We start from the raw sequence: 27,911 nt of genomic DNA on the forward strand, positions 1-27,911 counted from the left end.
AGCTAGCATACAAAAGAATAAGTAAGACTTAACAGTGTTGTTTTTGGTCATTGAAAACCAGTGACCATGAGCAAGTAGAACACACATTTACATACCAGTATGACCTCAACTAGATTTAAATATAGAGAATAAGAATAGCTTCCACATAATTGATCACTATGTGTTAGACTTTATATAATCTCATTCAGTTCTCTTAAGAGCTATGAGATAGCTATTATCCTTGCACTTTATAAGTAAATGTAACTTGCCCAAAGTTCACAATTACTAAGTGGTAATGGCAGGATTCAAATCCAGTTGATTCTAAACCCTATGTGCTCATGATGGTACCACAGTGAGTTAGGATAAATGTTATCCTAAGAGATGAAAAAAGGATCCATGTCTAATTAACTGGAGGAATGTGTGTTAAACCTAAAAATATGTGAATGTACACTGTGAATCTCCAAAATGAGGATATTGGATACAGCCTTAGGGAAATGCTACACCAAGCTATTTTGCTTCTAAACATGCCAAAATGTTAAGTAATTATATCTGAGCAGTAACCGGTGTTTTTCTTTATTTTTTTCCACTTTTCCATCTGAGGGATGTACTACTTCCTAAATTAGGGGGAAAACTAAATTTACTTTAAATGTAATAGAGGTACAACTGACAAAGACAAAAGATGAACTAACATGATTCCAGTTTTTTTTTGATCCTGCTGGCAATTTCTTCCATCTTTTCACAAGCAGGACACAGGCGTTACAGATGTCTCCAGAACGGGTCTCATGCAACCTGATAAGAAAACAATCAAACCTTTATTAGTCTCATTTACGTTAAAGAATTCATGCAGGGGCACCTGGCTGGCTCAGTTGGCAGAGCATGCAATTCCTGCTCTGGGGGTTTTAAGTTTGAGCCCCACGTTGGGTGTAGAGATTACATAAAAATAAAATGTTAGGAGGGAAAAAAAGAATTCATGCAATTACATTTCTTTTAGGAAAAAATACACCCGATTATAGTTTATAGATGCTATTTCTAATTGTCCTGGGTGACCCAGTTCCATTGTTTCTGTGGTACTTTTTGTAAATATAATTAAATCCTTGATCCAATGAACCAATTCTATGTACTGCAATTTGGTCATCCTAAAATAATGTTTTTAAAATTAAATAATAGTAAAATTTAAGACCTAGAGAAGATCCTTGTCACCACAGTTTCAAACAATGTAGTCCAATTAATCTTTCTGAAGTGTGTAGGTACTTCCACAAACAAAATGTCACCTTTTAAGTAAAATAATGTATCATGATATTCTAGTTTTTTTTTTTTTAAAGATTTTATTTATTTATTTGACAGAGAAAGACACAGCGAGAGAGAGAACACAAGCAGGGGGAGTGGGAGAGGGAGAAGCAGGCTTCCAGCTGAGCAGGGAGCCCGATGCGGGGCTCGATCCCAGGACCCTGGGATCATGACCTGGGCTGAAGGCAGACGCTTAACGACTGAGCCACCCAGGCGCCCCATGATATTCTAGTTTTACAAGACACATAACTGGAGAGGCACTGTAATTTTTTCAAAATGACTGCATCTGCATAGGGGGAAAAATCTATAGGACTAGTCACCAAGCTCTTTAAATTTTATCTTTGAGAAACTTCCATTTAATACACCTTTCCTGTATTATATATACATACAGAAAAATACTGGTAACTTTTATCATGTATACCATTGGAAAGAGTAAGAGAAAAATGTAATTTAAAAAGGCAAGGTCAGGAGAAATTCTTTGACAACCTTCAAAATAACTACAAAATCCAGGATTAACAAATAAACAATCAACAGGTATTTTGATTAAAAAAAGGTGGTAAAAATAACTTCTAACATGGGAAATGGTTCAACACTAAGTATTTTACCCAAGTATTTGTCAGAAAGTAAATTCCATTCTATTAACCAGAGGTTTATTGTCAAAAGATAAATGACGGGCACCTGGATGGCTCAGTCAAGCGTCCAACTCTTGATTTCAGCTCAGGTTATGATCTCAGGGTCCTGGGATGGAGCCCCACCTACTGCCTGCACTCCGCAGGGAGTCTGCTCGATTCTCTCTCTACCCCTCCCTTTGCCCCTCCCCCCCAATAAAGAAATCTTAAAAAAAAAAAGATAAATATAGAACAAAATTATAAAATGAAACATACCCTGACAGACTTCAGGGCAGAACAGTAAGTCCTGTTATTATCCTCAGGAGGCTGAGTTAAAATACGTTTCCATAATTTAGAAAAACAATGCAAAGAATAGAAAACTATCGAAGACGACTATTAAGAGAGAGTAAGAGTAAAGTCTCCATATATCTTGGAGTTAAAAACAAAAAAGTTTGGTATAACTAAGGGGCTTCCAATACAGTAGTTCCTTATAATCTGGAAAAGGGTTAAGTGGTCAGTATTGTTTGGTTCGTTTTCAAAGCAAGAGCCTTAAAATAGCCTAGATGAGAATGCAAGTGATTTTAATTTATTAGCACGTTACTCCAATTGCCTGCCTTGCTTGGAAATATTTCCGTAAGCTGTGATCTTTTTCACTCTAGGAATGGTAAAAAAACATCAGATGATCTTACCCAAAACAGCTCTGGAAGTCCTTTTCATAGCGTTTACTGTCAGTGAATCGAGAACTGGAGGACTTCGCTCTGCAAATACAGCAGCCCTCTATACTTCGGTACATCTTTGGCTTGTGAAAACCAAACATCTTTTCTTCTGGGCAATAGTCTGTAAAGCCAAGGGAATTGACACAGCTTTGCTGAGGGCTGTAACAAGGAACCATTAAAAGAAGAGTTCTCTGCTCCACCACACCCCCAGCAACTTGCTATTACATGACCAAGCCAGACAGGAGGGCTCTGGGGAAGACCTCCCGGAACTACCTCCATTCTTGGCACTAGCACGGCAAGTGCATAAAAACACACGGAATAGCTCAGTTATTTAACAAGGCCTCTACCACACGTCCTTCTACCCCACTGGCAACACTCATTCCAAAAATGAGGGGAGGGAGGCATTTTTTAGAAATCAACTTTTTAAGTAGAAAATATAACAAACTCTCCCCACTATAAAATGATGGAATCATACACAATGAAGGACACATCCTAAAATTTAAGATAAGGCACCCCCTTCTATTTTGCACCTTTGCATGGATACGATTCCCCGCTGGGAAAGTTCTGAGCATTTACCATAACCACTATTTGATACTAAGAACAAAAGTAGCTCAATATGCATCAATCCACAATACTTTGCCCTATGGGAAGTTAGAGGGGATTTCTTCTGTGATAAATGGGAAGCTCTAAGCCAGCAAGTTGACTCTGAATTAAAACTACTGAAAGGAGGATGTAAAATTCACAAAAATCCAGGGTCAGGATTTAAGAAGAATAATTTTATGAATTAAAAACAAGCTCCTATTTCTTGACCATTGGTCTAGTTCAGCTGTTACAGAAGTTTCTGGATCTCTTCTATGAAGCCCTGTGCCTGAAAGCAGTAATAGTGAGAGGCAGATGTCCAAGAAATGTAGAGTGAGATAAATGATGATTCTCATGATAAAAAAAAATCTCAACATCAAGCAAGGAAGGAAGACACAACTCTAGAGCTACATGTAGCAAACAAAAATGTAGCTGGCAGTAAATAACCACCTTAGAAGAAATTTAGAATATCCAAACCAGGGGCGCCTGGGTGGCTCAGACGGTTAAGCATCTGCCTTCGGCTCAGGTCATGATCCCAGGGTCCAGGGATCCAGCCCCGCATTGGGCTCCCTGCTAAGCAGGGAGCCTGCTTCTCCCTCTCCCTCTGCTGCTGCTTCCCCTGCTTGTACACTCTCTCTCGGTCAAAAATAAATTAAAAAATCTTTTTTTTTTAAAGATTTTTTTTTTTTTAATTTTATTTATTTGAGAGAGAGAGAATGAGAGAGAGCGAGTACATGAGAGGGGGGAGGGTCAGAGGGAGAAGCAGACTCCCTGCCGAGCAGGGAGCCCGATGCGGGACTCGATCCAGGGACTCCGGGATCATGACCTGAGCCGAAGGCAGTCGCTTAACCAACTGAGCCACCCAGGCGCCCCTAAATTAAAAAATCTTAAAAAAAAAAAAAAAAAAGAATATCCAAACCAAGGGCCAGTTTCACCAGAACATCTGGTGTTCTTTTATGGTATCCCATAAGAGAGGGACTAAAAAGGCAATGAATATAGAAGCTAAACCCCAATGGGTAAGTGTTAAGAGTCCAAATACAAATCATCACAAAAGCATCACATACAGCATCAGTAAGGAAAAATTAATACCAATTAGATTGGTGCCCATAGTTTTAGGAGTCATAACGACAGAACATCCTCTTTTAAAGGCTTTTAAAGGTCTTTTAGAAACACACTGAAATATAGGAGTAAAACAAAAACTTTGGTATGTCTTTGGATGATCTATCTGATCCCATTCCATCTCAATTCTGGTTAGTATACCAGAGCAAGTATTTACAAAAGCAATTCACAGAAATAATCTAATATCCAGGCTGTGTGTGTGTCTGAGATTGAGGGATTCTGAAATATGGACAGAGGATTTATGATTTATTTTTAAGAAAATGTTTTATGAGCAAACAATTAGCTAAACACTGAAGCTTTCCTTTTAAACAGGGGCTATTGTTTATCAAGTGTTCTTTAATGTTATTGTTGGTGAGGGAGGCAGGCAAAGAAGGGAGATGGGGCGGGGCAGAAGGCCACTGATGCATTTCAATAATTAAGCCTAAACAGTTATTTCAATTTAAGAATTGTTAAAACAAGAAAACAAAATATTCCTAGTTGATTATTTTTGTTAAATGGAGCACTCAGGAATTTGATTTTTTTGAGAGAAAAAAATGAGGAAGATACTCTATATAGTAGGAAGAGGTATAGTAAGTAAGGCCTGTGAAATGAGATAGAGTTTCTCCCAAACAAACCCAAACGATAAATGAAAAGAAAATATCCTGGGGTGTCTGGGTGGCTCAGTTGGTTAAGCGTCTGGGGGTTCATGATCCCAGGGTCCTGGGACTGATTTCAGCATCGGGCTTCCTGCTCAATGGGGAGCCTGCTTCTCCTTCTCCCCCTGCTTGTGCTCTCTTGCTCTGTCAAATAAATAAAATCTTAGAAAAGAAAAAAGTGTCCTAAAGAAAATGACTGTGTATTCCTGTTTTGAGGCAAAAATGTTACTCTTTCCAGTCCTCACAACTAACCTGTGGGCTCTCCAAACTCCGCTAACATTCTCCATTACTACCATCAAGGTCAAAAGTCCACACTTCCTCTTACAGCCGCCAGCTTCATCAATAGCTCTAGGAAACTTCAGCCTCCCTTCTCAGCAAGGACAAAGGAAGTACAGCAAGAAAGGCCAGTTCATTCCATTAATACACAGACCAAATCCTATTACAACAGATAGATTCCTATCTCTCCACTTACAATCCCCTTCCCTCTCCACAAATAAACATACCATCAAAACCGTACAGCATTCGGGTCATCTCCAAGATAGGAACTATCTTCAATGAGGCTGGATTTGACCAAGAAACAGAGTTTGTGCCAGTTATTACACTAGCAAGCTTTTAAGGAATGCTAGGGTTACAGCTAAATACTGAGGCCTTCCGTTTTATAAGCAGCTATTGTGAATCAAGTGTTCATCTTCAATATGATTTTTTTGTTGGTGGGGATCTCCACAAAACTTACCCAACAGTCCCCACAAGACATCCCAATCTTCAGATTGAGTAATATTTTTTTAGATATCAGGGGAAATCGCCTGATATCTTCTGACTGACAATCCTTTATGCAGCTCTGAGACCTCTAATGTTCGTCCTGATATAATTCTGCTTCAATGTCTGAGAGGGAGTAAATCCTAGGGTCCACGCTCTTCTAGGCAGTGCTAAATGCAGTAAGGGACAAGGCACTCACCTGATGCAACACACAAGTAGTGTATGAACCTTTTAATGGATCACTTAAAACCTATTAAACCTTTTCTGAGCTTATTCCTGCATTTGAGAGGCACCTGGGAATCCGCAGCAAATACACAGGGGTTTCATTTTGGGCTTTGTTTACAGCAACCCAGTTAAGCAGTGGTTGGTGTTTTAACCATTTTGAGCTTTGGAGAGCCCAGAAATTAAGGAAAGTATTTTCACAGAATCTACAGACCCGCTAATGTTTAAAAAAACAAAACAAAACAAAAACAACCCTAAAAAATCTACCCACTGTCTGGAGGAAAAGGACACAAAATGGCTCTAAAACCAACTTACTTTTTATATTTGAGAAGGTGGTAGGTGGGTGTGACACAACTAGATTTTAAACCTGGAATTTCTGTTATTTCAACAAACCTGGTAGTTCCTTGGAATACTTCTTTCCTAGTCCCACATTTGTGCAATATTAAACGATTCCTCCAGAACAATTTTATTTGTTCAAAGGCACTGTAAGCTATTAAACTATTTGTGACTTTTGCATCTATTCTCACAGGAGTCACATCATTCGGCACCGTTTTCACAGACGGAAGCTAATACCATCTGCTTCCTAATTGATGAATAATTACAGAAGAGAATGGGCACCATACAATCTTGCTCTTAAGTGTGTGGGGAAAGAAGAAAATTAAGCTTTGAGATAAAGCCAAAAATCAGGAAAGACTTAAAATGCTTATTAAAAACTGCCATTTATCTTCTAAAATTAGAAAAGTGGTGATGGTTGCAAAACTCTGTAAATATACTAAAAACCACTGAATTGTACCCTTTAAAAGAGTGAATTTTATGGTGTGTGAATTATATCTCAAAAGCTTGTTTTTAAAAATGAAAACAGGAGCACCTGGGTGGCTCAGATGGTTAAGCATCTGCCTTTGGCTCAGGTCATGATCCCCGGGTCCCGGGATTGAGCCCCGCATTGGGCTCCTGGCTCAGCGGGGGGCCTGCTTTTCCCTCTCCCTCTGCCTCTTCCCCTGCTCATGCTCTGTCTCAAATAAATAAAATCTTTAAAAAATAATAAAAATAAAAATGAAAACAGACTGGGTTAGGAATTTTCCTGTCTTTATACATCTTTGTAACCTCAGCATCTAGAATAATCCCCGTCACTTAGTAAGTACTCAATAAATGTGATCAAACTTTTTTAACAAGTTATTTCTTTTAAAAAGTTGCTGTTTATATAGCATTTCATGTTTTATAAGGCACTTTCATTAACATTATTTCTTTGGCTGCTGTCAGCCAAATAGCCACAAATTTTTACTGTTCTGTCCAACTTAATCCGATCTCCCAAAGTTAAAAAGATTAAAGTTAATAGTTAAGTCAGCAAAAACCGTAAGAGAAGTAACTAATTATATGGGCAAAATATCATATATAGACAACAAAAAGTGAATTTAAAAAAAATGCAACAATTAATTCTAAACATCTGATTAATTTCCTGGGGTTTTTTTTTCCACACTTTAAAGCTGCACACTTCATATAAGATCTAATGATCAAATTAAAGGATGGGGAATGCAACCTTAGTGTTAACACAAGGAAAGAGTGGGGTCAACGCTGTGTATCAAAGATACAAAAGGACCAATTCTATTCTTTATTTATGTATCAAGTAATCTCTATGCCCTATGTGGGGCTCAAACTCAACCCTAAGATCAAGAGTCCAATGCTCTACTGACTGACTGAACCAGCCAGGAGCCCCATCAAAAGGGCCAATTCTAATCTAACCTAATGAGATTACGAAGCCAAAGAGCAGGGATGGTATCTATTTTACACTTAATTCAACATGCAGATGGTAAGTATACTGAGTGCAACACAATATAAATGGGAAAGAAAAGGAATCTTCACAGCAATAGTTAATACTGAAGGGATGCTATTTAAGAAGTTTTCTGATAAATAATTCTAGCCTTAAAGAGGGTCTTTTAACAATACTAATTTTAAACTTGACTTTAATCAGGAAACAGTATGAAGAATAGTGAAATGCAAATTTTAAAGCTTTTAGTACCCTTTTTAATATGGAATTGGAGACAGTGAGGTGAAAAACTTAATTCTACAGAGTATTCTTGTCTTTTATATCTTACAAGGGTATTAATTTAACATTTAGAAAAATAGAGATTTGGGCGCCTGGGTGGCTCAGTTGGTTGAGCGGCTGCCTTCGGCTCAGGTCATGATCCTGGAGTCCCGGGATCGAGTCCCGCATCGGGCTCCCTGCTCGGCAGGGAGTCTCCTTCTCCCTCTGACCCTCCTCCCTCTCATGCTCTCTGTCTCTCATTCTGTCTCAAATAAATAAAATCTTTAAAAAAAAAAAAAGAAAAATAGAGATTTATCTTCTTATGATAAATACAACATCTAATTGGCTCACCTTTTTTGGTACAGTTTGAAGGACACCAACAGTTCCTCCTAAATACAACTTCCCCAATTCCACTTTCTAGATTCCTTTCAGGAAGTAAAGGGTTTTTTTATTTTCAAAAATACCTTTCAAAACTCAAAATGCCACTGAATGGACTGGATAGAAGAAAACTGAAAGAGAAGTTATGTATGCCAAGGGTGAGAAATCAACTTTATAGTTAATGTCACAATTTGTCCATGCCACTTAGGGAAATGAAATTCTGATTAACACATTTACAAGTGCAACCTCCCAAAAAAGTATTCCTAAAGTGTTTTTCATTTTCAATAGACCAAAATCCTACAGCTTCTAATCATCACTTTTTCTTAAAAACTGACACAGACCTTAAAGAAAAAAAAAAATACACAAGATACTGGAAGCATCTTAAATGTCCATGGATTCTTAGACTGGTTAAATTATGATGTCTTCGAGGCACCTGGGTAGCTGAGTCGTTAAGTGTCTGCCTTCGGCTCAGGTCCTGATCCCAGTGTCCTGGGATGTGGAGCCCCACATCGGGCTCCCTGCTCTGCCGGGAGCCTGCTTCTCCCTCTCCCACTCCCCCTGCTTGTGTTCCCTCTCTGGCTGTGTCTCTCTCTGTCAAATAAATAAATAAAATCTTTAAAAAAAAATAGGTTTTTAAAAACTAATAACTAGTGGTTGCCTCTGAGGGGAGCAAGAATGAAAGCAGCTTACTTTCACTTTCCTCTTTCTAGCACCACGCCCCAAAACCTTAGTTATCATCGCACACCTTGACTTAACTAAAGAGGGATCTGAAAGAGCCCAGAGAGCTTAAACAAACTTCCTCAAAGACACAAGATGGAGAGATACACATTAGGAAATATGCTCCACGGCAGAGAGAGTACAGAACAGACATGGAGCAGAATGGGAAGGAAGCTGCAGAGAAGAGACAAGCAAAAGATTTGTAAAGTGGGAAGGAAGCAGCGGTGAACAAAGACAAAAGAAACCAAGCAACCAAAGACAACTTTGAAGTGAAGGAGATGGCATTTCTTAAATGACAGGATGATGGGAAAGGAAGAGAGATAAACACTGAAAAACACCCGTGATCAAAAGTTATGAGCAACCTTTAGTTGCTGTAATTGTTAGTCACCCTCGACACCATTTTTAGTCAGTGGTATGCTATCTTCAATCACCTGTAAGTACAGGATCCAGTAAACACTAACAGTGTAACTGGAGCAACACTTCACGGAGTCAAATAGGACTAAGTGTGTTTTGTGTTCTGATGCTGCTAGGCCACTTGGCTGCAATGTTCCCTCACAACGAGCCCTGTTTCATCAGCAATTAAGGAAAGCCATGGAGCAACTGAACATGATTATTCCCTCTTACCTCCTTGATACCAATCCATATCCCAACATCAAAAGTTCTGAATTTACTTATTCACTTTTAAGGGACAAATTTTAACTTGCCTGGAGGAAAACTGAGAAAGGGTTGTGGACCCCACTTGTTTGCCATTGGCTTCTTCACACATGCACCCAGTCTCTGAGAATTTATATGGTTAAGTATTTATTATGGCTGCCTATGGAATCCACACTTAGCAGAAGAACCTAGAACTCATCCTACAGGAAAGAGGTCAAACTCAGAAATAAAGTCTTCAACTGAAATAGCATAAGTTAAAAATAAAAATCAAAAAAATCCAGGTCTCTGAGTTTTAGATAGTGTAAAAAAAAATACTAGGTCCTCCCATTTTTTTTTTTTTTTTAAAGGTTTTATTTATTTGACAGAGAGAAAGACAGCCAGAGAGGGAACACAAGCAGGGGGAGTGGGAGAGGGAGAAGCAGGCTTCCCGCGGAGCAGGAAGCCTGATGCGGGGCTGGATCCCAGGACCTTGGGATCATGACCTGAGCCGAAGGTAGACACTTAACGACAGAGTCACCCAGGCACCCCTCCCATTTTTTTAATAGTGTGAAAAAACACGGGGTATCCCAATTCTAGATTAGGAGTGATTCCAATGGATGAGAAAATTGTAAAGGTTGGGGACTGCTTCTCAGGGATGATTATTATCATTTAAGAAATGTAACTACTGTTGAGTCTGGTGAAAAAAGCACTGTAATGAGTCAAGCTGGAGTCTATTTCTGCTTTTGTCTTTATAACTGAATAGGAAGTCACTTCTAATTTTATTTGCCCCTCTGCAATATTAGGGTGAAATCTCACTTCTACTTTCCAGGGATGCTGTGAAGCAAGGGTATGAAAATACCAGTGTCTGTATACCATCTATTTCCTTGAATTTATAAGACTTGCACATTATAGGGGCGCCTGGGTGGCTCAGTCCTTAAGCGTCTGCCTTCGGCTCGGGTCATGATCCCAGGGTCCTGGGATAGAGACCTACATCGGGCTCGTTGCTCGGCCAGAAGCCTGCTTCTCCCTCTCCCACTCCACCTGCTTATGTTCCCTCTCTCTGTGTCTCTCTCTGTCAAATATATAAACAAAATCTTTAAAAAAAAAATGAGTTGCACATTATAGAAATATAAGCTCAATCTATCCCAGGACATGTCCAACAAATTAAACTGAGGATAGAATCCTGATTTCTGAAGGTTTTCTTTTAAGCCCAGGTTTGTGGGAAAAGAGGAACTTGGTCTTTTCAGGGAGATTTTAAGGTCATGAAATTGGACCATATTCTTTTCTGTGAAGCTGTCGTGTTTCCAAACTTATGAAAAATGTTAAGAAACGGGACATGGTAGCATATACCTGGTCTGACCCAAACCTCAGAAAATTTTCTTAAGCTCTCTGACCCTTCCATTTCTGAATAGTACCTATTAAAGCATCAACACAAGGACTGGCAAGTCCTAACCTTTAAATACTCTAAATTAATTCTATAATCTTCTCTTCCAGACATGCTCTTCTGGTGTTCACCTTAGTTATGACCTATAAAGTCACACAAAAAATCTGGAAGTCAACTGGGCTCTCCTTTCTCATCCTCTGCATGGCTCCCAACATGTTTCTACTATGAAGTCCTTAAAGATTCTACTTCTTCCTTCACTTCTCTGGTTCATGTCCCTTCTGTGCCCACTGCCCATTTGTTCCTCATTATGGTGCTGGAGCCTCATAACTGACTTCCTCAGAACCTTCAAACAGGTGGTCCCTTCCTAAAGCTCAAACATTAATCATCTCTTCCAAGTTATTAAGACGGGCTTTAGGATAATATCTAAGCTCCCTGGCAAGAAATGCAAAGCTTTTCAGGATCTGGTCCTGCCTACCAGCTGCTCCCAACTTGGAATCCTGATATTCCAGGAGTGTCAAACCAACTTCAATAACTAGCCACATCTCTACTCAGGTTGTTATCTCTGTCTGGGATGGTTTCACCTCCATCGCCTTAACTCAGGAAATTATATATATATATTTTTTAAACAAAAGCTGTCTATACCTGTATTATAATACCTAACATAGGATTTTTACATACTTGTTTGCTATATTATCTTCTCCTCTCAATGGTAAACTGTTGCAGGGCAGGAACTAAGTCTTATATTACAACCAGGTGCTGCCTGTATATGGTACACAGATACACGAAGAATTTGCGAACACCTGAAGAGTGGGATAGGCAAAACAGATCTGAACGGTATACTTAAGGGCACAGATGGGAAATGGCGTCCACAATAAAAAGGTGTATTAAAAAACTGATATTTTGAATGGAGTCATTTTTAACACTGTCTATAGACTTCTGCAGAAAAAAAATTGTGAGGTTCAAAGATTTCCAGGGAATGTAAACCAAGTGAATTACTTTAATTAGAGAAGATTAATAGTAAATAATTCAATGCTTTCATAACAATCAGTAGAAAAATATTTCTTATTTGAAGCAGGCATGTGGGGAGGAAGGAAAGATTAGGAGAATAGTGTGGAACAAAATGAAACCTCAAAATGAGAGCTATTTAAACTCAGCATACATTAACATGAACCAAATTAAAATTACATTAAGACAGATCAAACTTATAATAGGTGGAAACAACTCAATAAAAAGCTAGCAATGAATTATTTTAGTTCAATTGCAACTCTCATATTTCTGGTACAAAAAGAAAACCTTCCTTGAAAACAAACTGCCTTCTCTTGGACTAGATGCATTTCCAGATCATTTCCATAATACAGAAAACCTTAGTTATAGACTCAATTAAGAGAGAAACTGGGGGCGCCTGGGTGGCTCAGGTCATGATCCCAGGTTCCTGGGATCGAGCCCCACATCGGGCTCCCTGCTCAGCGGGGAGCCTGCTTCTCCCTCTCCCTGCCTCTCTGCCCACTTGTGCTCTCTCTCTACCTCTCTCTCAAATAAAATCTTTAAAAAATAAATAAATAAGAAACTGAAGAGCCAAAGACAATGAAATGTTTTCATTTATAACCTTCCAGAGTCAAAACTAAGTGTGGGAAATCCAGGACTCTTGTGGACAGAGAAATCAGGAAGAAAGAAAATGGCATTTTCTTGATTTCCACAAGTTTTTGATATAAAATGGTTCAATCAGAACTGGACAGGCAACCTGGTGTAGAAGACAATGTCTTCCCAGAACCAGTTTCTGAAGGTGGGGGAGAGGGCCAAAGACACTCATTCTTTCCACTCAACATTTACTGAATTATTTCCTCCAGCAATGTTACTGGCCCCAGGCCTCAGTTTTGTCTCCTGTAAAATGTCCACTTCCCAAAGTTGTGAGAACAGCCAGTATTTACCAAGTACATTACTTGCTTAACTATTTACAGCTTTGTGAAGTAAGTATTATTACTATTTTGCAGAGGAGAAAACTGGACCACAAAGTGACTTATTTAACATGATCACAGCTTTGAAACCTAGGCATTTTAACCCAACTTCCGAACAACCCACTAGTGCATCCACAAATGGGTTCCCTTCTTTCTCAGCCAATTATATTCCCTTTAAGTATAAATAAATAAATAAATAAATGGTCGTATTTTTAAAGCAACCTACTATGTGTTAGCATGGTAAATTAATTTGTCCTAAGAGCTTATGCAGTTGGTTTAGATTTCAAGTCAGCTTAAGCTTTCACCAGTGAAAAACTTATTTTACATGGAAAATCATTCTCAAATTGCTTTTCTGACAGAAATCTGCTGGAGTCTGAGCCCCATGAACCAGGTTTTTCCAGGGCCTGCTTACAACTGGGAAAATAAATTGACCATCCAGGTTCCAGACCTGTAGAGTTAAGAACACTGCGCAACAGCAGTACACTGCTGCCTAGTACAGGTACTACACACTACCCTGCACACTACCCAGGCCTGCTGCCCACCAAAGTTCCAGAACGCGCTACCTATTCAACTTTTCATGTCCAAACTCCCTCAAAAAGTAACGCAAAAAGAAAGGTGGTAGACCTTGTCTGTCAGTCTTTCCCACTCTCCATTCATTCACCTTGATAAATCAAATCTCCCTTGCACATATCATGTGATATGTAAAGTAAAAACTATTAAGCTCTTGTATTTGAAATCTCCCAGAACCCTGAAATTCTAGCTGTATCCCAGATATAAAATACTAATTAAGAAAAACAAATCAAAGAATCTTAGTGTACTTAAAGCATCTCTTATGCTTCTTAAATAACCCAGAGAAATAACTGCACAAAAGAAATTCATAAAGTTATTAAATACAAACTTTTTCATTTTTTTGACATGTTCCTTCTACCCACTTGAGAAATGTACTGTTACTAGTATTGGCTGCCTTTAAGTATTTGTACTTTGGTCAACCAAAACTTGGGAGAAACATGTCTATTTAATAACAGAACAATGAAAAGCACAATTTGTAGAGGTTTTTTGTTGTTGTTTGGGCGTGGCATCTAAGGATATTATTTTTTGGTAACGACCACTTTTAGATTCTAACCCTTAAACATGATCCAAACGCAGGAGAAATCAGGAAAGAAGCAGCAGATACGGTGCTGCTTATCGGCTGTCTAGACTGCAAGCAAACCCCAAATACCAAAGAAGCATCCATGTGTCAAACCAGCATAATTTTTGAGCTATGCCTGGGGCCACACTAAAAAAAAAAAAAAAAAAAAGTTGGCTTGAAAAGAAAATCTAAGAGGGGTAACCAGAAGGTCAACCCCAGTTCACAGGAACTAGGAAGCAGCTAGCAGGGATAGTATAGGCTTTTACCCTGTCATCCCCCTGATTAGCTTCCTCCCCAACCCCCATATAAAATCTCCAAGAAAGGCCCAACTCCCTACGAGCTAGCTTCTTCAAGGTCATCCTAAGATAACGCAGTGAACAATCACCAAACATTGAGCCAGGCATACCTTTAGGCCTAAGAGAGATTTTCCCCTTCCCCAAATGGTTATATAAATACTTTAAATGCCATCAGGCTTTTCTCCAACTCCACCAGAAACAAACTCCCAGACTTTAGATTGAGCAACTAAATAAACATGTTCGGTTTTGCGACCCACATTATTAAAAGGCTTTTCAAGTCTGGCAAACTCCAGTTCAAAAACAGGTGCTTTCAGTGTACTTTTAATGACAAGGTCAAATTCATATTTTTAATTTTTAAAAGAAAAAGAAGAAAAGTTTTTTCAACCTCCTTACGACAACGTGAGGCGTGGGGACTGGGGGAGTACTGCTGGGGTAAAACTGCCTTACACAGGCTCCGTATTGGTCTAATCAGTAATTCCTAGTCTTCCCAGCGCCTGTGGTTACCCCAGGTTAGACGGAGAAAATAAAAACAAAGAAACCTACTAGGTCTAGTTACCAGAACAAACTGCACCGCCCTGCCACCCCAAGAAACCAACCCCACCCGCAACCAAAACAAACCTCGCCCCTCCCGGATCCCCCTCCCACACGTAAACACACAAAGAAAACGGCAGCACGCACAATTCAGCTACAGTCCTCACTTCCCTTTGTAGGACAACGGGGAGCCCCGAAACTTCCCCACGGTGGTTTTTTCGGGTGTCGTCGGGGCTGGGTCCCCTTAACGTGCGGGCCACGGCTCGACTGCGGGGGGTTGGGGGTGCTCGCCGCACGCACCGGCTTCCCAGAAAGCAGCAAGATGCCTCCCCAGTCCTCCCGCGGCCCTCCGGCCCCCCCAAACGCGCTCCCCCCCCACCCCGGCACGCGGTGACGGCCGAGAGAGAGGCACCACGGCAGCAAATAGAAACGCTCCCCGGTGGGTTTGTTGGTAAATAGAACAACTTGGGTCGGAAAGTTCCTGCGGAAAGCTGGTCGCCCGGGCGAGGGCGGCAGGAGGTGACCCGCGTCCCTCGCCGCCTCCTCCCTCACCTGCGCCGGAACAACGGGCCCCCGCGCACGCCCGCCCGCCCGGCGCCTCCCGCAGGCCGCGCCTCCCGCACGCCGCGCTGCCGGGGCTTGTTCCTCCTCATGGCTTTGCCCTGACGTAATTCAAACATGGCAACAGTTCGACTTCAAAGGCGAATCCACAGACCTCCCAAACACAGGCTCCGGGCCACGGGTAACGGGCCAAGAACTCGGGGCCACGCTCTCCCGGCCCCTCGGCCGTCGCGGCACTCGGCGCCCGTGCTGAAGCGCCGGGGCCCCAAGACCGCCGCCTCCCTGCCCGCCCGGAGCGCGGAGCACGCCGCCTCCCCGCGCACCAGCATGGCACCTCACACCAGCAGCGCCGCCAAAGTTTCCCCGCGAGGGGCTGAGGAACAAAAGCCCCTCTCGAAACTCGCCCGAAGTTCGGGGGCCCGGGCCCGCACGGCCCTCCGCCCCGCGGCCGCCCCGAGCGCCGGCGGGGCCCGCACGGGCACATGCAGCTCTTTGTTTTCTGTCCAGCCGGGCGCTGCCTACGTGCAGCATCAGGGATGTCGGATTGTTTCTCAGAGGCGAGACACTTGACGATCACCCTGGGGAAGGGTCCGGGCCCCGCGCCCCGAAAGCCCAGAGCCTGTCCCCCCTTCCTCCCCTCAGCAGCAAGCCCATTTAATCAAAGTTTTTCAGTGTCCTTGATGAGAAACGCCCGATTACCCGCCCCGCACCAGCGGAGAGTTGGCGACTTTCACTCTGCTTTTTAAACTGGCAAGACGCCATCATCAGCAAATCACATTGTCCTGCCGGCCGGCCGGCCCCAACACCACCCGCATCTCACTGCCGGCCCGGAGCCGGACACTCACACAGACCTCCGGCGAAAACCAGGGTCGCAGCCCCAAGCACGTGGTCTGTCATATTCAGCACAAAAAGCTGTGCCCTCAAGAGTTCTTTCACTCCTTTGGCGCAGACAACGCCGCTGCCTCCATCCCCAAGTCAACTTGGCTCTGACTGGCCATCTTAAGCCGCACACGGTTACCCCAGAAAGCCCCCGCCGTGGCGCCCACATCTACGCTACAGGTGAATAAATTGCGAACAAAACTTGAGGCTCCACAGACACATCGGCCCCCCCGCGCTGCCTGGGCGCGGTCCGGGGGGGAAGAGGCGTTGGGAGCCGGGCTGCTTCGGAGCTGCCGCGTGTTGGCTCTCATTGTCGCATCCGCATCCCTCCGGAGTTCGGCAAACAACGCCACGCCGCGTGCACCCCGGCCACACCGGCGCTGACCCAAATGGCCGATTTAAAACCCCCTCACGCCCGCCAGCTCGCAAGTAGACGGCAACTTAAGTTTCCGAGCGAATGGCGTTTATTGTCCACCCTTCTCAAACACGCGCGGGGGGCTGCAATGAAACTAAACCACGAGGTTCAACCACAGCGCCCGACCACTCCCGGGGCGCGCGCCCACGCGGATGCACCAGCCCGGGGCCCCTCCGCAATTGGCAGCAAGTCGTTTTTCTCTCGGGCCTTCCAGCCACCGAGCTCCTTTCCGCCAGAGAACACTACGGCTGAGAAAAGTCATTGTCACCTTCAACGTGGATCCCTCAACTCCGGCGACTCCTCACTCGTTTGCAGCCTCCACTCACTTCCCCCACCCCAAGACTTTCGGTTTGCCTCCAGTACCCTCCCCAATTAAAAAGACACACTAAACATGTGTATACAAAAGAACCCGGGGTTTGAAGATCACGAGAACATTGCTCCCAGCAATGCCATCTCCAAGACAAAACTTCCTGTGCGTGCGTGTGTGTGTGCGTGTGTGTGTGTGGAAGGACTGGGGGAGGTGGGGGAGGTGAAAAGAGGAAAAAAAAAAAAAAACACTCTGAAATCAAAGCCTTATGAGACAGTTTTGCACCAGAGTAATGGTTAGAGTCACTCACCTTCCAAAGGCAGCCGTTCCACACGCAATAACGTTCCCGAGGTGCGGAGTGCACGCCAAGCCAACCCCCCCTCCAATCGCTCCCTCCTCCTCAACTGCCTTGTCTAGAAAGATTGTCTCCTGCAGTTCTGCAGTTGCTACCGCTGGCCGGGAAGGTGTAGATTCCGCTTTCCCTCTGCGCACGCGCGTCTCCCGGTACAAAATTCTCCTGAATCGAACTTATTTGCATACGGGCGCGCGCGCGTAGAGGGCTGGGAGGGGAGAAGGCCCGGCGGCCGCGCGCGCTCCCGGGGCCTCTATTGTCCTTTTAAGGGGAGAAGCGCCGCGGCGCGGGAAACGAGGCGGCCAGAGGGAAACGGGGGCGGGGACTGCTTACTACGGCTGACGTCACGTAAACAAACGCCCCCTGGCTGGAGGCTGCGGTGGAGGGGGAGTGGCGGGCTGGGAAAGGCGGAAAGGTTAGCGGCGGAGGGAGAACGTTTGGCTGCGTGTCGTGCTTTCGAAACACCCTGAAGTTCTTGGGACGCACCGTTTCTCGTTGAAAAATAGTTTTGGAAGCTGTTTTTGCAAAATTGTCACACTTGTGCCCACTTTCAGGCTGGAGGCGACAGGGGAGGTGGTCTTCCAAGCAACCAGACTGAATTTATGCCTCCTATATTTCCTAAATTTTGTTTGAAGTTGGGTTTTTGAAGCTTTTTTTTTTTTTAGTCCTCTGGGACCAGGAGAGGTTCGTTTTTCCTGCAGTTTTAATGAGACGTTTAATAAAGTCCCATTTTGACACTCTGTCCATTCATTAACTCCCGCCTGCCCTCCTCAAGCAGTAACCCAGCCCATAACGATCCAATTTTTCCCCCACTTTGGCCTTAAGATTTCAAGTTGAATGGTTGTTAATTTCCGTGGGAACAGTGTAGCTTTCCTAAAAGACTAGTCGGTGGAAAGTCAGTAATCTAGGAACATGCATCCCTCCTCCAGCTGCTTGTAAAGGGTGTTCCACTCACCCAGAACTAATACCAGTAACTGGTGGTCTTGGGAATGGAAAAGTAGCCAGTCAAGTGCAGACTTTCCCTAATGAAATATATAATAAACCAACAATTTAAAAGCTTCCTGTCCCAGGAGGAAAGAAAAAAAAAAACTGAAAAATTGAAGTAACTCTTCTCATGCTAAGTGAAAAATGAAAAAAGAATAATTGTGATACACCTTTATTTGGAGAACACACCTAACACCAACAGACTGAGCCCCTGATGAAATGATAGAGGGAGGGTGGGGAGAGAGGAAGGATGTTTTTCCCAGAAACTTGATACTGTTCCCAAGCTACAAAAGTGTGGACATCAACCATAAAACTTAATCATCTGCTGACAAGTTTCACTGCTTTCACTGTAATGTCAGCAATATGGATTTAAATAGATACTTCTGAAACGCTAATTTAATTCAACAACCAATTCAGAGTACAGTCAAGACAAACCCACTTCCAACGTCTTTCAACTAATGCTTCTTTTTTTTTCTTTGGGTCCTGTAACATACTGTTTCCCTAACTGTATATGAAAACTACATATTAAATACCTGCGAAAAAGAGAAAAAAAAGACACCCCTCACTAAAATCTGAACTCCCTTAGGGCAAGAATTTTATATTGTGTTCATTTTTGTACGTCAGTGCCTAAAACAGTGCATAGCAGAAAAATTGAAAAACTGCTTGCAAAATAATAAATTGATGGACATTTTCAAAATTATTTATCAGACTTATCTCAAGTCAAAACAGCTTTACTTTAGTGTAGAATTTTTGTATTTACTCTAAAATGAGTTTGGAAGTTATAGTGATCACCTCGATTAATATGATGCCTATGATGCTCAAATGGTTCTTATCATAATAAATAAAGTGGAGTAGGCTTCCTAGCTGTTTCTGGGCTTTCGTTGGTAACAAACTGGACCCTGAGCATAAACACTTACCTTCTTTTTGAAGAAAATTTTTGTAAGTTGTCCTGGATTCTCACATACTTATTTGGCTTATGATAGATCTTCCAAAAATAATTTCAAATTAGTATATGTTTTTCCAAGTATGAAAGTGGCAAGTGTGATAATATTTTTCAAACTTCAATTATTGCTTACAGGATATATCTATATATATTATTTTATATATGTATGTAAAATATAAAAATGTACCTTGAATGCCTTTTCTCTTAAAAGTTTATATAAGGAATATATACTATAATCCAGGGATGGAATAGGTTCAAATGTACAAGAAATTCAGGAATTACATACAGTATTTAGGATATACTATTCAGATAAAAAACTACCTGTAAGCTTCAGAGCTACTGAGTTACTTAATATTGTATAGCAAGACTTCCTGTGTTCTCAAAGTAGAGTAATCTGGGTAATTTTTTGTAGGAAAGGTAGCAACAAAATCCTTAAAAAGGAATTTTAGTTTCTTAGAGCCTTAAAAAAAAAAAAAAGAAAGAACCTCCTATTTCTGAACAACCAGATACATTCCAAAGGTTCTTTTGTTCATTTTGTTGCTTGAACATGTTGTTATGGCTGTCTCTATCCAGGTCCAATAGCTCATTTATGGGCTACTTTAAAATACTATTACCTAAATATCCCAAGTGAATTTTTCATAGAAAGAAAGAGAGAAAGGGAGAAAGGGAAAAGAAAGAAAGAAGAAAGAAGAAAGAAGAAAGAAAGAAAGAAGGAAGGGGAAAAAAGAAGTAATTTATAATATATAAATTTGGTTAATAAGATTAAATTACACAATGTTAAAATATTTGCGTATTTTTAATGACTATAGTGCTATGTTGAACTCATACTGAGTTCTCAAAAATGTTGAAATTAAAAATATAGTAGGGGCGCCTGAGTGGCTCAGTCGGTTACGCGTCTGCCTTCAGCTCAGGTCAGGATCCCAGGGTCCTGGGATCGAGCCCGCATCGAGCCACGCATCGGGCTTCTGGCTCAGCGGGGAGCCCGCTTCTCCCTCTCCCTCTGCCTCCCCCCCCACCCCCCCGCTCATGCTCTCTCTCTCTCTCTGTATCTGTGTCTCAGATGAATAAACAAAATCTTTAAAAATAAATAAAAATAAATAAAAAATAAATAGTAAAAATTGAAATGGAAATTGAAAATAAATTACAAGATATTCTGGTTAAGCCAACTACCTTCCTTATAATTTGTTGTCCTCACTGTAGAATTATCCCTAGTGCTTGAACATTTTTATTCATTTAGCAAACATTTAATGATCATAACTATGTGCCAGATAGTAAAACCACTTCAGAAGCAGAGGAGCTCAAGCCCTCCTTACGTTTTCTAACTTATTTCTATATAATTCTATTTTATTTGCTACTTTTTCTTCTGTAGCATTCATTGCCTTCTTTTGAGACTGAACGATTAAGCTACTTTACAATTTCTTATAATATTCTTGGCATAATGATAAATTATATGTAGAGGACTGAAAAGGACAATTCTTGCCTGGTAATGAAGGATATTATCAGCAATTTAGTAATGTTTGTAATGCCAACTCAAACTAATGATCGTTTTTAAATGAAGGCTAATACCCTCATTAGAGGCTTGTACCAACCACATCAAAACATTTTGTTTAGCCCAGGAAAGAGCTGATTATTATTATTAAACATTGGGTTTAGGGGCGCCTAGGTGGCTCAGTCGGTTGAGTGGCTGCCTTGGGCTCAGGTCATGATCCGGGAGTTCTGGGATGGAGTCCCCAGTCGGGCTCCCTGCTCAGCGGGAGCCTGCTTCTCCCTCTGCCTGCCACTCCCCCTGCTTGTGCGCTCTCTCTCTTTCTGTCAAATAAATAAATAAAATCTTAGAAAAAAAAAAAAAAAACATTGGGTTTAGTTCCTAGCAGGTAATAGCCATAGGACTAAACTTTTTCCTCACACTAAAACAAACATGGTATTTTGTTACTTATTTGTTTAAATCCTTTTGAAGTTCAACTAGCAAGTGGTCAGAGCAAGCCAGATAATCTTAAACTATAAGGAATAGATTTGGTTATGTGATCTAAGCAATCCTCCAACAACCGTTTGACAGCTGCCAGAAAAATATATCTATTACTTAATTAAAGTTAGCTTTTCAAATTTTTGAACTTAAAGATTTAAAGAATCATCACAAATTTATTCTTAGAGGAACCTCTAAATTTATAGAAATTTTAAGTCTTATACTACCATCTTATGACATTTGAATAGCTCCTTAAAAAAAATAAAATTACTGGTAACAAAAGTAATTTTATTTTAAGAAGGACATTGACTGGGGCGCCTTGGTGGCTCAGTAGGTTAAGCGTCTGCCTTTGGCTCAGGTCATGATCCCAGGGTACTAGGATCGAGCCCCACATCGGGCTCCCTGATCATCGGGGAGCCTGCTTCTTCCTCTCCTGCTCCCCTTGCTGTGCTCTCTCTCTCTCTGTCAAATAAATAAATAAATAAATAAATAGGACATTGACAAACTAGAGTCAGTTCACAGGAGAGTAAATCAGGATGATGAAAGAGCTGAAAACCACAGCATAAAAGCAGTAATTGAAGGAGGGGCTGTGTTTTGATTGTGCAAGAGAGCAATCTTCGACAATCTGAAGGACCATCATTAGTAAAACGAATGCGCTTGTTCTTTTATGCCTAGGAACCAAATTTGTTTTGAAAATCACAAGAATGTAAATTTCTGCTAAACATCAGAAAAATCTTGACACATACGAGTAAGTCCAAAGATTGTTCAAAACACTTCATAGATTAACTCCCCATCACTAATGATGGTATTCACAAAAATAAAAGCAAAAATTTTATTTCAATGAATTACAGACATTATTTACAGTATAAAGCTTGCTACCTCTGAACTCCTATAGAATTCTATGGATCTATGATTCCATGGGATAAATGAGTGGTACCATCAATAAGCGCCTCAAGTTCAAGAGAGGGATTTATCACTGTGGCTAAAGAGGTTAGGAATGTCTTTGGAGAGGATGGGATTTGAGCTTGAACTTCATTCATTCATTCATTCATTCATTCAACAAATACTGAGTTTCTACTAATTGCCAGTCTCTGACAATAAAATGATATGAAATGCAGAAACAGTCTCTCATGGAATGTGGGACACAGACATTCCAAATAACCACGCAAATGTAATTATGAACTGTGAGAAATAAAAGGGAAAAAAAGGTACTATGAGCCTAATCATGTATGGAAGGGGAATCTGATCTAAACTGGAAGTAAGAAAAATCATTTTTGAGGAAGTGAACTATTAGAGCAGGATTAAGATGGAGAATGTGAAGTGGCAACATCAGGAACAAGTTCTTAGCCGTGGTACTTTGGGTGGTGGGAAAGACATGACTAGGAGAAGACTCATGTCTTTGACTGAATAAAAGTCATATATGAATCCTGTTTCAGGGAAAAGTAGGTGTCAGGTGCTGGAGACCAAGAGAAATCAGGATTTAAGCCCTATGCATTTGGAACATTGAGTCAGAAGTAGTTACATGCCAAAAGTATTCCAGAATCAAACCCTATATGATTGGATTACAATTGGTTTAATCAATATATTTTTCTTCTATGAAAATTTATTTTTCTAAATGTCAATAAGAAATTGATCCCCCCTCCATAGAGTCCACTTCCTGGAAGAATCCCTGTTCTAATTATTCAAATCATCCCTGAAGGTAAGCATGCGACATCATCAACAGATAAACAAGTGAACAAGCAGACACATGGTGCAGAAAGTCAAAGAAACATGCCATTTCTACGAGCTTTGGTAATAAAATATTCAGGAATCTAGAATTTAGTATTTTCTTATAGTTATTTTTAAAAACTTTTTAATATATATTTTTAAGAATTTAAATTCTTATACATTAATTTTAAAAAAATAGAATGCAATTCCATAGTTTAGATGATACAAACATTAATAGTTTATCTGAAGGCTCCTGGCTGGCTCGGGGAGAGCATATGACTCCTGATCTCAGGGTTGTGAGTTTGAGCCCCATGTTGGGTACAGAGATTACTAAAAAAAATAAATAAACTTAAAAAAATAGTTTATCTAGCTATATTGTTAATTTAGCAGTGCTGTAGTGTTCCAGAAATGGAAATACAAAGCAGATGAGACAGAGGTAATTAATGTACCATACTGCACTTATGGCAGTGATTAGAGAAGATGGAACCATCAGAGAGTAAAACATACTGCATACTATCTTCTTAGCAGGCAAAATTTAGTATATGAACATAATTTAAATTTCTTTTTTTTTTTTTAAGATTTTATTTATTTATTTGACAGAGAGAGACACAGCGAGAGAGGGAACACAAGCAGGGGGAGCAGGAGAGGGAGAAGCAGGCTTCCTGCGGAGCAGGGAGCCCGATGCGGGGCTCGATCCCAGGACCCTGGGATCACGAGTTGAGCCGAAGGCAGACGCTTCACGACTGAGCCACCCAGGCGCCCCATAATTTAAATTTCTTTACAGGAATAGAATTAGGAAACATTCTTGGATGTATTGAAAATAGGGGAAGGTATTTGTACTCAGTTTGTTGACAACTAAAGTGCTAATGTAATGCTAATAATATAATTTACACTTAAACTAATAATTTACAAAATAAGATTTTGTGGAAGAGAATAGAGAATGCCAAGATCTTTAAAGCCATTGGGACGCCTGGGTGGCTCAGTCGGTTAAGCGTCTGCCTTCGGCTCAGGTCATGATCCCAGAGTCCTGGGGTTGAGTCCCTGCGTTGGGCTTCTTGCTCAGCGGGGAGCCTGCTTCCGCCTCTGCCTGTGCTCCCCCTGCTTGTGCTTTCTCTCTGACAAATAAATAAATAAAATATTTTTTAAAAATAAAAATAAATTTTTTTTAAAAAAGCCAATGCTGGGGACATCTGGGTGGCTCAGTCGGTTAAGTGTGCGACTCTTGATCTCAGCCCAGGTCCTGATCTCAGGGTTGTGAGTTCAAGCACACGTTGGGCTCCATGTGGAGCCCACTTAAAAAAAATAAATAATTTCTGAAAAAATGCATTCTTTAAAATTTACCTTCTCTCATTTCTTCAAATCAGAAGAGTTGCCAGTCATGCTGGAATGAATTTCAGATTTAAATAATTATTTTTTATCCAAATTCTTGATTTGGAAAACTGAATATAAACAAAACATATCCCTATGAACTTTTTTCTTTTTTAAGTTTTTATTTAAATTCCAGTTAGTTAACATGTAGTGTTATATTAGTTTCAGTAGTAGAATTTTTTTTTTTTAAGGATTTTATTTATTTGACAGAGAGACATAGCGAGAGAGGGAACACAAGCAGGGGGAGTGGGAGAGGGAGAAGCAGGCTTGCTGCCAAGCAGGGAGCCTGATGCGGGACTCGATCCCAGGACTCTGGGATCATGACCTGAGCCGAAGGCAGATGCTTAACGACTGAGCCACCCAGGCGCCCCTCAGTAGTAGAATTTTGTGATTCATCACTTACATACCACACCCAGTGCTCATCACAAGTATTCCTGTTAACTTTTATCATAACTGATATAATATAATCAAAAGAGAAAATTTATAAACGTTTTCCTCTTTTTGGCATGTCATAAATATTACTTAAAAAGAATATTGCAATTAAAGGATGGAATTAAAAATTTATATCAAAAAAAATTTTTTTAAGATTTTATTTATTGTGGCACCTAGGTGGCTCAGTAGGCTAAGTGTCTGCCTTTGGCTCAGAGTCCTGGGATCCCAGGGTCCTGGGATCAAGCCCGGCAAAGGCATTGGGTTCCCTGCTCAGTGGGGTGCCTGCTTCTCTCTCTTCCCTGCTCATGCTCTCTCTTGCTATCATTTTATTTATTTATTTGAGAGAGAAAAAGAGCAGGGCAGGGAGGAACAGAGGGAGAGGGAGAAGCCCCATATGGGTCTCCCTGCTCAGCTGGGAATCTGCTTCTCCTTCTCCCTCTGCCTCTCCCCCTTCTGGTGCTCTCTCTCTCTCTCTCTCTCACATGCTCTCCCTCTCTCTCGTGCTCACTCTGCCTCTCTCTCTCAGATAAATGAATAAAATCTTTTTTAAAATTTTATAATAAAAAATTTATTAATAATTTTTAATGTAAATGAAATCAACCATTTTTTAAAAGATTTTATTTATTTATTTGACAGAGAGAGACACAGCGAGAGAGGGAACACAAGCAGGGGGAGCGGGAGAGGGAGAAGCAGGCTTCCCACTGAACAGGGAGCCCGATGCAGGGCTCAATCCCAGGACCCTGAGATCATGACCTGAGCAGAAGGCAGACGCTTAACGACCTAGCCACCCAGATGCCCCATGAATCAATTATTTGTTAATCTAGATTTGACTGTAAATAAATTTGTTTGATAATATCCAGGGTTGATGACCATGTAGGAAAAAAAATTTTTCATCCTCTGTTATTGGGAGTATAAAGTATTCATTCCATTAAGACACCAGTTTAAAAAAAATTTTTTTTAAATTTAAAAAATTTTAAAAAGTAAGACACCAGTTTAATATTATCTATTGAAATGTAAAACCTTTTGTTTTGTCCCATTTCTGGGAATTTTCCTTGAGATATATTCATACAGGAAACACAGATATGTGGATAAAAAGAAACTTCTAAAATAGTACGTAAAGTATAATTTCATTTGAGGAGCAAAAAAGAATATAAGGGGAAAGTGTATATACATATATGTATATATCACGTTTGTATGTGCATAAAAAGTGATTGCAAGGAGACATACCACAATGTTAATCACAGTTACCTCTGAGGATAGAAATCAGAAAGCAAGTGGGAGTAGTGATTTTTATTTTAAAATAATTTTTATATAATTTTTTCCTCTTTGAATTTTTCTGAGCATCAATTACTTCTATAACAAAAAAATTTAAGGTAGAAAAACACCTATTAAAACACATGTAGCACATTAGGAATACAAAAAAGAAAAGTGTCTGTATCAGTTTGACGAGTTACTGAGGTAACTGTTAGATCCATATCCAGTTTGGCTTTAAAGCTTCCGAAATACTTCGTATGATGTGTGCATATAAACAGCTATAAAACCATACAGCCCATAAACATTCTTCTTTTTTTTACTGGAATTCTCCTTCCCCTCATCTCTGAAAGTTTAAATCCTACCCATGCTTCAAGGCCTGACTCAAATGCCAGCTCAGGTTCAGACATAATTACCATTTTTTGATTGCCAGCTCTGTATATAGCATTGCTCTATGTGCATGTTTTATTTCTTCTCTTCATTGTTTAAAATCTTCGTGATAGGGCGCCTGGGTGGCTCAGTTGGTTAAACAACTGCCTTCGGCTCAGGTCATGATCCTGGAGTCCCGGGATTGAGTCCCGCATCGGGCTCCCTGCTTGGCGAGGAGCCTGCTTCTCCCTCTGACCCTCCCCCCTCTCATGTACTCTCTCTCATTCTCACTCTCTCAAATAAATAAATAAATCTTTTAAATAAATAAATAAATAAATAAATAAATAAATAAATAAAATAAAATCTTCGTGATAATCCTGTGACATAGATATGAGTCCTTCTCATTTATGTATGAAACAATAATAAATTCATTTATTGTTTCATACGTAATGAAACGGGCCTTAGCAGTTATGAGGCTTAATCCATATCATAGTAAGTGGTGGAGGTGCAAGGAAACCAGGTCTCTTGAGTTCGAATCCCAGATTCATTCTCCTGCACTCCTCTACGGACTTCGCGCTGACTTCTCAAACAGAAAGTAGTATTTTCCTCCTCTCAAACCCTTCTAACATGTTGTCAGTGCATCTTAAGACACCCATCAATTTCTGCTTTATTTCAGTTTATTTCAGTTACTCATGTGCAGCCTTGTTTCTCTATATGACAATGAGAACTAAATCTAATAGTTTCAATCCTTGAAGGGCATGAAAATCATCTGTGAACTTCTTTTTTCCAATTTTTTTTATTGTGGTAAAATACATATGACATAAAAAATGTATCATCTTGATTTTAAGTGTACAACTTAGTAATATTAAATACATTTATAATGTTATGCAAATCATTATCATCTATTTCCTTAACTCTTCTCATCTTGTAAAACTGAAACTCTACCCATTAAAAAATAACTTTCCATTCTCCCCTCCTCCAGCCCTTGGCAACCACCATTCTATTTTCTGTCTCTATGATTTTGACTACTCTAACTACCTCACATAAGTGAAATCATACAGTATTTGTCTTTTTGTGACTGGTTATTTCACATGCATAATGTTCTCAAGGTTTATTCATGTTGTAGAATATGTGAAATTTTTCTTCCTTTTGAAGGCTGAATAATATTCCATTGTATTTATATACCACATTTAGCTTATCAATAGACATTCGGGTTGCTTCCATGCTTTAGTAATTGTGAATAATGCTGCTGTGAACATGGTATACAAATATCTCTTCAAGAACCTGTTTTCAATTTTGGGGTGTTATATACTCAAAAGTAGAATTGCTAGATCATGTGGTAATTCTATTTTTAATTTTTTTGAGGAACCACCATACTGTTATCCACAGGAATTACATTATTTTACATTCTCACCAACAGTGCACAAGGGTTC

General features: G+C 40.5%; 2 protein-coding genes across 7 annotated transcripts in view; both read right to left on the reverse strand.

Annotated features, from left to right (window-relative positions):
- IPO8 (importin 8) overlaps positions 1–2,893 on the reverse strand; it is a 166,025-nt gene extending 163,132 nt beyond the window's left edge. For both annotated transcript variants that reach the window (XM_081821417.1, XM_081821415.1), the window contains exon 1: positions 2,887–2,893. The gene's annotated coding sequence lies outside the window, so the exon portion shown is untranslated. The remainder of the gene's footprint in view (positions 1–2,886) is intronic.
- The window catches only part of SINHCAF (SIN3-HDAC complex associated factor), a 30,526-nt gene extending 12,933 nt beyond the window's left edge, over positions 1–17,593 (reverse strand). The window contains exons 1-3 of one of the 5 annotated variants that reach the window (XM_031024782.2): positions 17,071–17,220; positions 2,564–2,711; positions 669–768 (exon numbers count right to left, since the gene is read on the reverse strand). In XM_031024782.2, the coding sequence (XP_030880642.2) occupies positions 669–768; positions 2,564–2,691 (228 nt within the window). In that variant the 5' untranslated portion in view covers positions 2,692–2,711; positions 17,071–17,220. Of the gene's footprint in view, positions 1–668; positions 769–2,563; positions 2,712–15,094; positions 15,292–15,499; positions 15,521–15,662; positions 15,684–17,070; positions 17,221–17,419 lie in introns of those variants that run through there. The other 4 variants (XM_081821418.1, XM_031024783.2, XM_031024784.2 and 1 more) reach the window with 4 other exon arrangements.
- Positions 17,594–27,911: the final 10,318 nt, after the last annotated feature.

This window comes from Leptonychotes weddellii, chromosome 5, assembly GCF_054177405.1.
Source record: "Leptonychotes weddellii isolate Sample4059 chromosome 5, ASM5417740v2, whole genome shotgun sequence".
NCBI lineage: Eukaryota > Metazoa > Chordata > Mammalia > Carnivora > Phocidae > Leptonychotes > Leptonychotes weddellii.